Source organism: Artibeus jamaicensis, unplaced genomic scaffold (genome assembly GCF_021234435.1).
Source record: "Artibeus jamaicensis isolate MK-2021 breed Jamaican fruit bat unplaced genomic scaffold, CSHL_Jam_final scaffold_1283, whole genome shotgun sequence".
Taxonomy (NCBI): Eukaryota; Metazoa; Chordata; class Mammalia; order Chiroptera; family Phyllostomidae; genus Artibeus; species Artibeus jamaicensis.
The window spans coordinates 23,063,813-23,077,938 of NW_026522028.1; the positions used below are offsets into that span (position 1 = coordinate 23,063,813).

General features: G+C 40.9%; 1 protein-coding gene across 3 annotated transcripts in view; it reads right to left on the reverse strand.

Annotated features, from left to right (window-relative positions):
* Positions 1-5,067: 5,067 nt before the first annotated feature.
* The window catches only part of CLCN4 (chloride voltage-gated channel 4), a 54,310-nt gene continuing 45,251 nt past the window's right edge, over positions 5,068-14,126 (reverse strand). For all 3 annotated transcript variants that reach the window (XM_053655817.1, XM_053655815.1, XM_053655816.1), the window contains one exon: positions 5,068-8,913. In XM_053655817.1, the coding sequence (XP_053511792.1) occupies positions 8,823-8,913 (91 nt within the window). In that variant the 3' untranslated portion in view covers positions 5,068-8,822. The remainder of the gene's footprint in view (positions 8,914-14,126) is intronic.

Genomic DNA, 14,126 nt, shown 5'->3' on the forward strand with positions numbered 1-14,126 from the left:
AAATCGAAGCAAAAAATGGGACTTTGGCTCCAAGCAGAAGAAGGCTCATTTAATCACACAAGAATGTCCATCTCTAAAAAGTGCTTGATTCAGGAAAACCCAAAACTTTACAAAACAAAAAATGAAACAAAACCAAAAAGCCCCCTCCAACTTGCCACACAGGAAATGGATGCATGAATTGTTGTTAACAGCTCCTGGGCACACGTAGTCCAAACATGTCAGCAGAGGCTCCCTCGGACACTAGTGAGATCTTGACTTCTTCCTGCTGCCCTGGTGTCTTCATACTCTGCCAGGCAGCCTTGAATTCTTACTTTTTTCATCCCTTCTCACACTCATTTTACCCCTGTACATCCAGGGCTAATTTCCCAGAGGCAAGGCCTGTTCCAGGTGCATATTCTCAAACTTGAGCTGCATCTCAATCAGCTGTTCAAACTCAGGTCACTGGGCTCCATCCCAAGACTTTCTGCTTCACTAGGTCCAGGGCAGAAAACATACATGTCTAACAAGCTGCTCATGAACCCTGCTGCTGGTGGTCCAGGGACCGCACTTTGAGAACCAGTGGGTTAGGCCAACCTGTTCAACTAAGAGACTTACGTGAGCACAGGTGAGTTGTCATGTTGTAGGAAAAAATATCCTGGACTTAAAGACACCAGGAAGAGCCAAGCTTCACCTCGAATCAGACTACCACCAGGCTACATTTACTTGGGTGAGTCCCTGGAGCCAGGGGTTCTCAAACCTGACCATGCTTTAGGTCTTAATAAAGGTGATGCCAGACCCCACCCAAAAGCAGTTGAATCAAAGTGTCCAGGCATGGCCCCAGGGCACCGGTGAGCTATAAAAACTCCTCGGCTGACTCTGCTATGCTTTAACCTCTTCCAGCCTCAGCTTCTTACTCTGAACAATGGGTATCATCATTTTTACTTTACAGGACCATTGAGAGGAATAAACACAAATAAATATGAAAACCTCTTCAAAAATGACAAAGTGCAAGTCAAAGGTTAGGGGTCGCTTTCCCTTGCAGAAGACATATTTAAATTTAATAGAGATTACTGATACCTCTTCATATCCAAGTCAGGACAGAGATTTCTGGCACAGGTACAGCTGTGGGGGAAATTTGGAAGGTAGAAAAGCATTTGAACATATTCACCCTATTCCACCAACATGCACATCTTTACTTGTTTCTTCATATAAAAGCTCTTCATATTTTCCATCCAGTCTAAGAAAGAAAGTTCTGTTACCCCTGATGGCTATCCAGTGACTTGGTGACCCTAATCTACTCTAAGTCAGGAGTCGGCAACCTTTTTCTGTAAAGAGCCAGATAGTAAATATTTTAGGCTTTGCAGGCTAGGCAGTCTCTATTGCAGCTGCTGAATTCTGCCACTGTAGCTCAGAATGAGCCACAGACAATTCGGCAACAAATGGGCATGGCCATGTGCAAACAAAACTTTATTTACAAAGATGGGTGGGTGGCAGACTGGGTTTGGTCCACATGCTGTAGTTTGCCAAGCATGGCTCCAAACTTTCAATAAAGACACAAAAATGTTCAGAGTCAACTCAGGAAACCAGCTGAGAATCTTTCTAATGAGATAGAACAAGCAAAGACCACCCAGGAAGGGGGACAGGGCAGATCATGCAGCCAGCTGAACCGGGAGCATGCACTTCAAAATCCCCAGTTGGTGTGAGATCTGTGCCCAGGTAAGATAACTGTGATCTTTCTGGGAGCCCTGTTACATTCTCAAAAAGAGGCAAATGTCCCCTCTTCTGTAAATTGCTGCTTTCTGCTTAAAGGGGGTGGGGTACACTCTTCCCCAGCCACCCAGAAACACTAAAGCCTGCCCCCAGGCCTTATACTTCTCACCCTGTCTTTGCCTACCACCAAGGAGTTTCCCCTAGCTTTATGAAAAACTCACCAAAACTCCTGAACCCTCCCATTCCTGGCCCCATAGCACGGATTCCCAGGGGCTGGCCTTTGGAACCCCAGTCCAATGAAATGAAACTTACCAATTCAGTTAGCCACAAAGTGCACTCTTTTCTTCAGACACCTAGCAGCATCCTGAAGAAACACTGCCTCCTCAAAGCACTTTGGGAAGTCCATCCCCACCATGTGGTGATCTGGTGGCCCTCCCCACTCTGTAATAACTACCTGAGACTCCTGCCCTATGGAGTAATTGGGCACTGGGCAACATCCTGAAGAAAATTCCTTGGTCATGTAAACCACCCATAGCCATTCCTGGAAAGGATCTTGTTTTTCTGGGGACAGGCTGGGTTTGAGAAATGCCTGAAAAGGAAACCTGTTCATCAAAAGGAAGCCAGCACCAATTTCCACTTGGGTTAGCATTGGCTGGAAACAGGTGGAAGCCCTAAGAGTGGGTGAGAGTGTGTGATATAAACATGGAGCCCTGCAGAAGGCAGGAATGTTCTACCACCAGCAAGTGTCTGCTGGACGCAACCTATCAGGCACTTTGCAGGACAAGAATATATGTATATGATTTCAATGCTCTCACAGACTCTGTTTGGACTGAGGACGAGTGTTTAATCCTTGACATATGTGTTCCACAACAAGCCCTGGAATTACATAGAAATTGCTCCCTTCATTCTGTGAGCCAAACCCTGAGTTTGGGGGTTTGGAAATCCCCACAAGGTGCTCTTTGCTATTGCTCATTCGGAAAGAAAAAAGCATTTATTTAATGAAATGCAATTGTTCAGAAACTGCCAAAAATAGATGCTCCCTATCTGCCTTCACAGATGGTAGCCTCTTTCTAGCCAATTAACTACTGATGAACTGGGGAAGAGCTATAGCAACAGGCATGACAGGCTCCCCTGTGCTCAGCCGGCCTGATTGTCCTGGGGAGACACAGAAGTTTCTGGTCCTGTCTCAAGTCATGAAACCTCAGGAAGAAACCTGCCCAACCCCAACATTTCTGTGCAACACCATTCTGGTTCACTATAACTAGGCTCCCAGAATTAAACCTGATGGGTTGTCACCTTTCAGACAAATTCTGTTCATTTATTCTCCCTCTCTGGTTTTTAACTACATTGTGATGAATGGAAATATCCAAGGCCCGCAAAAGGCTGGTTTTCCATGACTTTTACTAATGAGATTTATTTCTACATTAACACCATGCTGGTGAGATTTTTCTGTCTGGAAGTGTAGTGGGTATTGGGCTTTACATTGTCTGAAAATTAGCAAGTTATACACAGTCTTGTGTTTCATGAACTCTCGCTCCAAATTTTAAGCTAATCAAGAGCTCAATATTTATACATATTTATGTGTTTTTGCCCCCCAAGCCAATACAAAGCTACAGAGAAATGGAATTTCCTACCAAGTGGTTTCTTTTTTAATGATTTCCCATTAATTTGGAGTCTGAAAGAATTTTTTTGACATCCCTTAAGTGATCTGAGGTTTAGCTTGTTTTGTTTCATTTTGGTTTTTGAAAAAAATGACCTCAGAAAGAGTTGGAAACACAGGCAACTGGTTAGCCCAATCTGTGTTTACTTGTAGGGGTGTTGTAATTAAACTAAAGTGTAATGTGTCCTTTAAGGACATAAAGTTAATTAATTAACAATTAAAGCTACTGGGAGGGCTTCATAACAGGAAATGATAATATCTACCATTTGTGTGGTCTATTCCAAGCCAAGTGCTTTACAATAATTAAATCACTTAATTCTCACAGGTACGTCACTGGTCAAGAACAGTAAGTAGTTGAGTCTACAGAGTTGGGGAAACCCAGGCTCAGAGAGGTTCAATCCCTTTAACAACCTCACATAGCTAAGAGGCAATGGAGCTGGAATCAAGTGCAATCGTCTAAGTCAGTATAACTCTCTGAAAGTTCAATACAGTATTGAAAGTTGGTTAGAATGCTGGTTGTTTGGTCTTAGGATGCCATTAGGCCACAGAAGTTTCCAGACATGGCTTTAATACCACTGATATACCAATGACTTGATTTATGTCTCCAACCCTAATGATTCCCCTGAACTCTGCACTTGAGTGTCCAACTAGTATCTCCAATGGAACACTTCCAAAATAGAGGTGTTTGCCTAGTCTAGCCTATCTCAGTAAATGGCAAATTCATTGTACCATTTTATATCCAATCCACCAGCAAATCTGTTGACTCTATCTTAAAAATATATATGGAATTCAAGAACCCTGGGGAAAGCCTCCAACATAATCCACATACTGGCAATAGCCTCCCAGCTTCTAGTGTTGTTTTACGACATCCTAAATGGTTCATGTACAATGCAAGTCAAATCATGTCATCCTTCTGAATTCTATGTCTTTACCTGGCCCTACAGGTTCCTGAAGCATCTATTTATGTCTACCCTTTTTCACAAGGCAAAACAAAACCAACTTGAAATACCCCACTCCTTCCCCAAGGACCGCACATCCTACAGCCACTCACCCTTAGCAGGTCCTCAGCAGGCTAGGCCTGTTTGCACCTCAGGACATTTGCACTTGCTGTCTCCTCTGCTGAGGATAATCTTCCCCAAGCTGTCCCTGGAACTGGCTCCCTCCCTTAACCAGAGGGGGCTCCTCTCTCTGCCTCTTCTAGGTAAAACATATGCGAGCATTCTTTGTGCTATTTTGTTTCAAATTTTCTGTGAAGTTGAAATTTTAAAATTAAAAAAAATGGTAGGAAAGAACATAATTCAAATCCTATGTTCTCAAAGTAATAAATAAAAATTTTCATTTGAAAGAATGAATGTTAGACCATTACTCAAGCTGTGCTCCCCAGCTCCATGCACAGAGCAGACACACAGATGGCCTAAGGGACAATGGTCCTACCCCATCTTAGGAAACTTGCAGCCTCAGTTTGAATGTTTATCTGGCTATCATCTACCAGGCTAAGAAAAATGGATTTTAAAGCTGACCAAACTAATGTCACAATCTTGCATGACAATGTTAAGACAGGTCTCTAACTTGGCCACATACTTCAGCAGTCACCAGAATCAAGTAGAAATGCTGTGAAATCAGCATCTCTTCCATTTACATTGTGCTTCTTGAGAAGTCTATGCTTGTTATATTTTTAAAAGTTTAAATATTTAATTTTTAATAAGGTGCCAATGTTTACAGAGTGTTACAATAAAAAAATTGCTTTGTGGTTGCTCCAACACCAAATGCAAATAGATCTCATAAAAATCACACGTAGGCTCATTCTCAGCACACCGAAGCTGTTGAAAAGCTCGTTATGACCACACGGGTGAAAATGGAGTCTGCTTCATGCTCCCTGATTTAGGCACACAGGCTCTCCCCTCCTGTAAGTCATTGCAGAGGTTGGAAGCTGAGTCTGATAAGGCACTGCCCAGTGAGATTAAAACAGAGGTGTACTATATGACAATCATGTAATTCACTTCTCCGAATTTCTTCTCTCTTCCAGCTCATCACCTGATAATGAACACTGAGCAGTATTCACATGTGTTGATCATTTGAAGTAACCAGCTCTCACCTAAGTAAAACAAACTGCTCAAAGTTTTTCAATTTCTGTGACTTATTAGGGCCAAAAATGTATCTACTGACCTGTCTTCTCCTTTGTGAGGTCTTTGGGAAGGACTGAATGGAGAAATGTGAGACTGCCTTTTTGTAAGTAACAGCAAACACTGAATGCTATTTGTTTCTAGCACATTCCCTTTCTCAAAAAGCCACACACACACCTGCATTTCCAGGTGGTGTCTGACTTCTATGACACAGTTCCTTCATAACAGAGAGAGCAACAGATAAGTTGATGAGCCTACTTAGAGAACTCCTTTTCCATTGTGTACTTATGTCTATTCACATTTTTAAAAAAAAGATTCAGAAAGAATCCAGTAAGTTCTACAAATGTCTAAAGCCTTTGGTTCTGGAAATGTTCCTCTGAAAAATGTTTATTTCATCTCCACATTCCAGCTCTATTCCTCTTGCTCATTAGATCACCAGATTAAGTGATGAAGTGCTACAGTAAATACTTTGTGAATCCCTACCTCTATGCTTTTTAACAAGGAATGACAAAGTTGAGCAGCATCTTTCCCATGGAGTCTGATGGGTGGGTGAGTGGACTGCAGGGCTGAGTTAGGGCTCCAGGTAAGGAAGACAATTGGCTCTTGTAGTTCCTATTGCAAATTCCCCCATCCTTGACCTTAACCTGCCTGTCTAACCCTGGCCTTTAGTTGAGAAGAGCCTGAGCCCCGCAACAAATTGGAGGTTCAATTTATGAAGGAAAACAAGGTTAGGTTACTTAAGTCAAGTGACACTCCCAACTGTTCCCTGTGAATTCACAGATGACTCTATGCTAAGCATTGGGGTGAAAGACATAACTTCCCTTGGTGACTTTGGCCCAGAGGAAAGTACCCTCTCATCCTTCTATGGCCTCAGCTGGAGAAGAAGGGCATTCTCTGGTGTCACTGACCTTTGGCTGTCTTTTCACTGTTTCATGTTCCCTACTGAAGCTCCTAGTTTTCAGCTAAAAGGCTGCCCATCCTGGATTATCTAAATCCAGGCTATGACTAATACTCTTTGGGATGCCACATGGGAATAAGAGGGGAACTACATGAAGCAATCCTTAAGACTTTTTCAGATTTTAAAGTCCAGGAAACTCCAGCTTCACTTGCATTTGTTCCATGAAAACCCAATAACAATACTAATATTAGGATTTGTTACTCAATATGTACGTGCCATGAATGAAACAACAAATTTCATTCTATTATAAGAGTGAACACTGAATTCCCTACTTCTGGATGTCCATACTGAAGTAGCCATCTGATATTATTTTGGAGGGAGCCAATTACAGAAACAAATTTTCCGTAGTTTGTCAGCATGATCTAACTCTTAAACTTTTTAAACATATCAACTAGAAGTTGTCATAGAAAACCACTTTTAGGTAGGTTTTTATCCAAGATTAACATTTTTATTTAGGCTAAGAAATTATGGGTTCTTATTAGAAATTCTGTGTCACATCTGAAAGAGTGGGGACTATAAGGTTAGAAGAGAGTGTTCAAAGGGCTTTAGCAAACAAAAGTAAAGAGGACAATGACAGGGGCACAATGATGGCATCTAATACAGCAGACAACACCCGCCTCCCAAGGACCAATCCCCTCTTCCTCATTAAAAGAATCTAAATCTTGTTCAGAGAGTAATATGCCTCACTAAACACTGTCCTTCCCAGACTCACTTGCAGCTGGAGGAGCCATGTGACAGAATTCTAGCCAACGCGTGGAAGCTGGGCATTTCTGGGACAGCTTTGCTTTCTTGACATTATCATTGCATCTATTATTTGCCTCTTCCTGCTTAGAAAGCAGACATCATACCAGCAGTTCAGTAACCATCTTGAGACTATGCCACAAAGGATGGTGAGAAAAAATACCAAGGAGTGTGGATCCTTGATGATACTATGAAGATGATAGTCCTGGGTATGCAATCCCAGGTTTCCTATTCAGTTCATCACTGTTGATTGGATTTTCTTTGATTTGCAGCCAAATGCACACCTGATACATCAATATTCAATAGTGATATTGAGAAGGATGAGGATGATGCAGTGAAAAGAGAACAGACTAAAGAGAAAGAGCAAACAGGATAAATCTTGTTCACAGAGATCATACAGTGGACCTAAAAAACATAGCTTAATTCCTTCCCCCAGAAAAGACGGAAGTCCTGACTGAAAGAATAAATGCATCATTACATTCAATACAAAAGATGTCCAATGCACAAATTGGCTGTCTAGAATTTAACTCTGTCCTTCTGTGCTTTGATTGCTGGTGTGAAAATGCATGCTTATACATTAAAGCTGGGCATTTTGCATCCTACAGAGAAGAGAATGGAACAGATTTAGAATCAATTTAGTATTTCTCTTGCAATCCATTTGAAGGAGTTCCCACTGAGAACTCATATGCCTCACCCTCTCCACAGCCATATTTCTTAAGATCTGAGAGGGAAAATAAGTAGTTACACTGGGTAGCCTGTTCTGATTCTTGTATAGGCTATTTGGAAATTAAAGCACACTTATGGCAAGCTGGCAGCATATAGGATATGGCCCATAGAAAGTGCTGGACTGATCAATATTTAAGAATGCACAGGCAACAGCAATAAATAAGCAAATGCAATGAGGATGCAAATCAGTGATTGGGTGTGTTTACTCTCAAAATAATAATGAACCCCTTTGCATGGAAGGGAACACGGTGCAGCACTAAATGTTCCAATAGTTCATCAGGCAGTCCCAAAATGCTAGACTTGCAGAAATAAATGATTTCTTCATACTCATAACAGGTGATCCTGATGTGGGTTCAGAAACTGATGGATAAGTAAAATAACAGACTGAGAACAGAAGCAAGAAATGGGATAGACATGCATGAACCCATACTTACGGTTTTCACTATGTTCAAATTTAATTTCTTTTCCTATTCCAACAAAGTAAGTGCATATATCTTTAGTCTGATTCAGTAACATAGCAGCAAAACTTCAGGAACCAATCAACAAATAAGGACACCGACACACCAATAGCCCTTTGCCTTATGGACTCAAAGCTTCACAAATATCAGCCTTGAACAAAAGGGCAAACATTTGTTGATTCAGCATTTGTGTTCCATGTCCCTGTACAAACCACATAATTTATACCCACCCACATGCCCCCATAGCAATTAGTAAAGTCATTAACAAATACAACTTGAAACTTATAAGGGGTTAAAGCTATAAAATGCCTACTCATGGATGTACTTTTTAACAAAAGGTTTCATCTTTCTTCCCTTCCTTTCAAACAAAGCTTTTGGATCATTCTTTAGAATTATAACACATCATCTGTTTACTTCTTTTAAAATGACACAGTTGTATTTTTCTCATAATAATTGCCATCTTGTTTCTAATTAAACATGATGGATTCAGGGTCCTGGTTTGCCATCTGGGCCATATGTCTCAGAACATCCTTTTTTGTGATGATGCCAAGAAGTCTCCTGGAGAAGGAACAAAATAGAAAAAAGAGGTCAACCTTGCAGTACTGACTGGTATCTGTCCCTAAAAACCAGTGCCTTTTTCACTTTTCACCTGGGCATACAGAGAGACAACATTGCCAGCTTCCCTTACAGTTGGATGTGGCCAACTGAGTGAGCTCTGGCCAACAGTATATAGGTAGCCATGAGAGATGCCACTCCCAATTTGCCCACAGATTTCCTCATACTCTCTCTCCTGATCTACCAATCAGAGGCAAGGGAGCCAGTGAAGGACTCTGAGGTTACATGGGATTGATTTAGGAGCCATCAGATTCAAAGACCTGATCCTTGAATGACTGTGTGTTTACAGCCCACTCCTGCTACAACACACACTGGATGGGACACAGGGGAAAAATAAACCTGACACATCAGGCCACTGAGATTGCAAACTTGTTTATTCCAGCAGTAAACTTGTGATGAGTAATACTCCTAAATTTCAAGATTATAATCAATAAAATAAAAGGATTTTATCAAAGCCATTGTCAAAACTTGCCCACCCCACAAAAATTCCAAGTATAAGGTATTTTAAGTATAGTAACCAATTCTATTTTAAATCTATCTTACTAGAAGGGCAAAGTTTCATGTTCATTTCTGATTATATCTGTAAATTACCTCCTCTTCCAAAATTCCATTGCTTTCAACTTATAAAAACAATACCACCTGCCAGGGTCACTTGAGTAGGGCCACCTAGACAGTACATTGAACAACTCCAGGGAGAGCCCTGCACAAACACTACAATGTAAATAGTACCCCCCTGAATTATGCAGTACACACTTGGACATCCATTCACGGAAGCCCTTGCTTTCCTCTTGATTTTACTAAATATTTAAATGACCACCATCTGAAACAAATCATGCCTTCTAGCTAGGTACAGTGAAGGGCTTGAAGGAAGGCAACATACACAACTTCTTTGGAGAAAAGAAGTTCCACTGCCAAGTTAGTTTGCAAAATGCTACTCACCATATCTCTGTCACATCTAAGAAAATGGGAATAGAGAAGTAAATTATGGCAGTCTAACACTGGGATATTGTATAGCTATTAAAATGACCAACTTCTCTGTATCTGTGTAAAATGATGATGTACAAAAAAAGCAGAAAACAACAGTAACACACTTCCATTTGTCTAATTAAAGCCAAATCAGTCAAACTCATCTCTTACTAATGGAAAGTAAATATTCAAAGGTAATTCAAGTATTCGGAGCAGTATTCAAGTCTGTTACGTTTGGTAAAATGCACACTGGTCCATGAAATTGTCACGCTAAAATTCTGACTTCTTTGTCCCTGATTGCATTGGGCCTTAAAAAAGTGATTGATTTCTTGTGTTAGTTTCCATCTCTATCATACAGGTGGAGACAGAAGATACTACCCCTTCCACATTATCACATAGGAACAACTCAGGAGAGAGGAAAAGAGCAAAAAGTGGCCTTTAAAATCATGTTAAGCAAAACAAATAATGACAATATGGATGACAAAACACTGAAATAAAGCATCATGACTCTATCATGATAATAAAAAAAAATTAGGAAAAATGTAGAAAGCAGAATAGAATTAGAACATTTTGCAACCACAATGTAAGAATTAGTTCAGTCAGTAATTACCAATGGATTCCAAAACCACTGGGTAATGGCTGCTGGAAAATAGAAAATTCACATGGTCTCAAAGTATACCTCCACAGGTTCCTTACAAAAAGAAAAATGTCCCTTTACAAGTGAGGGTTCCGGCCATCACCACCTCATCCAAGTGATGGAGCTTATCACCAACAAAGTCAGAAAAGCTGACATTATGACATTATCTACTTTGAAATGTTGCCAAAAACTACTTAAACCAAATCAAACCATGAGGAAGCAGTCAAACAAATTCAGAATGTGAGACTACTGGTCTGGACTCTTCAAAAAAAATCTATGCCACGAATAACAAACAAAAAAAGGCAGGGAACTATTTTAAATGAAAGATGAATGAGGCAAAACAATAAAATGCAATGTATGAACCTTGAAGGAATTCTGGATTGAAATTTGGTATGAACTAGATATTGAGTGATAAATTGAGTTATTACTAATTTTATGTAATTATGGTTTAGTGATTATGTAAAAAGAGTGTCCTTACTCTTAGAAGATATATGCTTCATTCATAATTTCCAAAACTTGGAAGCAACCAAGATGTCCTTTAGGAAGTAAATGGATAAACAAACATCCAGACAATAGAATATTGTTCAGTGCTAAAAAGAAATGAGCCATTGAGCCAGATAAAGACGTGGAGGAACCTGCAATGTATTTTGCTAAGAGAAGCCAGTCTGAGAAGGCTATGTAATTCTAATTCTCTGACATTCTAGAAAAGACAAAACTAAGGAGAGAGTAAAAAAGACCAGTGGTTTCCAGGGGTTATGGGAAGGTGAGAGAAGGAGAGATGAACAGGCAGAGCACAGAGGATGTTTAGGGCAGTGAAACTACTCTGTGTGATACTATAATTGTGGGTACATGTTGTTCTCCATTTGTCAAAACCAATAGAACATGCAACACTAAGAGTGAACCCTAATGTCAACTACAGGGTCACTTTGACCCTACAAGTGACCCTTTTTGATCTTTTCACAACAATATATTGCTATTGGTTCATCAATGGCAACAAATACAATACACCAATGAAGGGAAACTGAAGGTGCAAGAAAGGGAATATGGGAACTCTACTTTCTGTTCAATTTTTCTGTAATCCTAAGACTGCTCTAAGAAATAAAGTCTATTGATTAAAGAAAACAAACCCTTGGAGGGGAGGGTTTGGCTGAAGGGAGGTGAGCAGTGAAGAAGGATAAAGTCTGGAATTGTTTTTCATTCTAGCTGTTTAAAGCTACTTGACTTTAAACATGTTCACATGGTACTTTAAATATGTTTTTGAAATTTATCAAAATGCAGTCAAACTGATGATGCCCCAGAAAACCAGATGCTGTTTACTAAGTCTGCCAAGCTGAGTCTGAGTCCTGACTCAGTCTACTTGAGTTGCCATAACAAAGCACCACAGACTGGGTGGGTTAAAGAACATAAATGGAGGTTCTCACAGTTCTGGGGATTGGAAGGCTGAGATCGAGGAGCTGACAGGGTTGATTTCTGCAGAGATCTCTCTCCTTGGCTTACAGACATCTGCCTTTTTGCTGTTACCTCACATGGCCCTTTTCTCTGTTTGAGCATCCCTAGCGTCTCTTTCTCTTCTTATGAAGACCCCAGTTCTATCAGATTAGGGTCCCACTCATGACCTCATTTAATCTTAATTATTCTCTTAAAGATCACATCTCCAAATAGTCACATCAGAGGTTAGGGTTTCAACATAAGAATTTGGAGTGTGGGGATGACATAATTCAGTGCATAACATCCTTCAACTCCCTTTAATATTAAAAAAAAAACAGTTAGAAGGCAGAAAGAATGCCTACAACACACCACTAAGACAGTGTGATCACAACAGAAATGGGAGCAGGTGTGAGCAATTGGGTTCATGAAGGTGTATTCAGACATGGTGGGAAGAAGTTCTGCTGCTGGCAATTGCTGGCTGATAGATAATCCCTCAACTTCAAGTGCTCTTTTGTTCTCTTTGAAATTTGTTTTCTACTTGGAAGCACAGCCCAGGACATGTGCATGTGGAACACCTGGGTAACACCACTTAGATTAGATTATACCCGTGCCCTCAGTAGATGACAAGCCCCATGGCTTTATTTTTTAAACATTTTTTTAGCCTTTTCTGGGTCTCAAATCAAATAGCTCCTCAGTGAGATGATCAAACCAATGTTGCTTTTAAAAATATGACTTGTTGGTGTTTGCAAAGTGCTGAGAACTTGACTATACCACACACATACACCACTCCTCCCATATCTTTAAAGCCTGCTTTTTATTTCCTTATCTTCACTCTGGAGACAGCATCAAAGATCAGGCCTTTTCCTAAAGCAGTCCTGACTAGACCCCCTTCAAGCTCTGCAACTACAATGTCTGAAAGTCAAGCTGGTTACAACAGTTCAGCAGGGGAAATACAAATTCAGGAGCTACCTTGCATGCAGGCATCAGTTGTGCCCTGGCCCTCGACAATAATTACCACAGAAGAACACTGCACATCCTTCTGGAAGGAAGTGACATCAAATCACGCAGGGTTCATTAGTACTGTGAAATGTCCCACTTGATTTAAATCAAGAGTTTGTACTTCCAGCCCTTTGGGTAGTAGTTTAAATGAATCCAGTCACTAATAAATGGCCAATCCATGACCATGAACATAATTCAGATTAAAGCAGCTAAACTCTTCTGGGGTCACCTAGAAGATCTTGGGGAAAGCTGACACCATCTCCCTAGTTCGCTTCTTCTTTCTAGATCCCATGTATGCAAAATCCCACCCAAATTCACTCTTTGCCACTGTAGGCTTCCAACACTCTGGCATTCTGGGAACAAAGACTTCTCTGGTTCCTGGTCTGGATTCACTACTGCCTGGTTTCACTACCTTGGACCCAAGGTCCCAAGAAATCCTGTGGATGATGCGGGCCAACAGGATGAGCTGGGCTCTCAGCTACAAGCAAGGAAGGCACACAGCAACAGAATAATCAAAAACGCGCACTGGCTTAAGACGTGCCTGCCCTGGCTGAAAGCCCGGGGAGATGAAAGGCCCTGCACACAAGGACCCCTTGCCAGCACTAACTTATCAGCATCTGTGTTTGTTTAAAATATGTAGAGCGAGAGCAAAAGAGAGAGTGAGAGAGAGCAAGAGAGAGTGATTTTGTTTTCTCATAGAACATTCGGAGCCAATTTCAGCACCCAAATCTTCACAGGAAAACCTCATGGGGCTCCATGAGGTGTGAGCGGGTGTTAGGAACAGAATTGCCTGCCAAAACTGGAAATTCCAATGATAACTGACATTGGATGATTATTTTAAAGGGAAAAAGAAACTGCTATGCTCTTGAGACAACATGGGTGATCACAGTAGTATTTATGCCAAGTGCTGGAAATTCAAGTACAATATATAAATGGGCTTCAGTGTTTCACAAAGTGGGGTCTCCTGAACAACAGCAGCCCTTTGGGGCTTTTTAGAAATATACATTCTCCACACACACACCCAGACCTGCACTGGAGCCCAGCACTCTGGGGTCCACTTGGAGGTTTAATCCTTGAGGATTCTGATGCACAATCAAGTTTGTGAACCACCGAGTTCCTTTAAAAG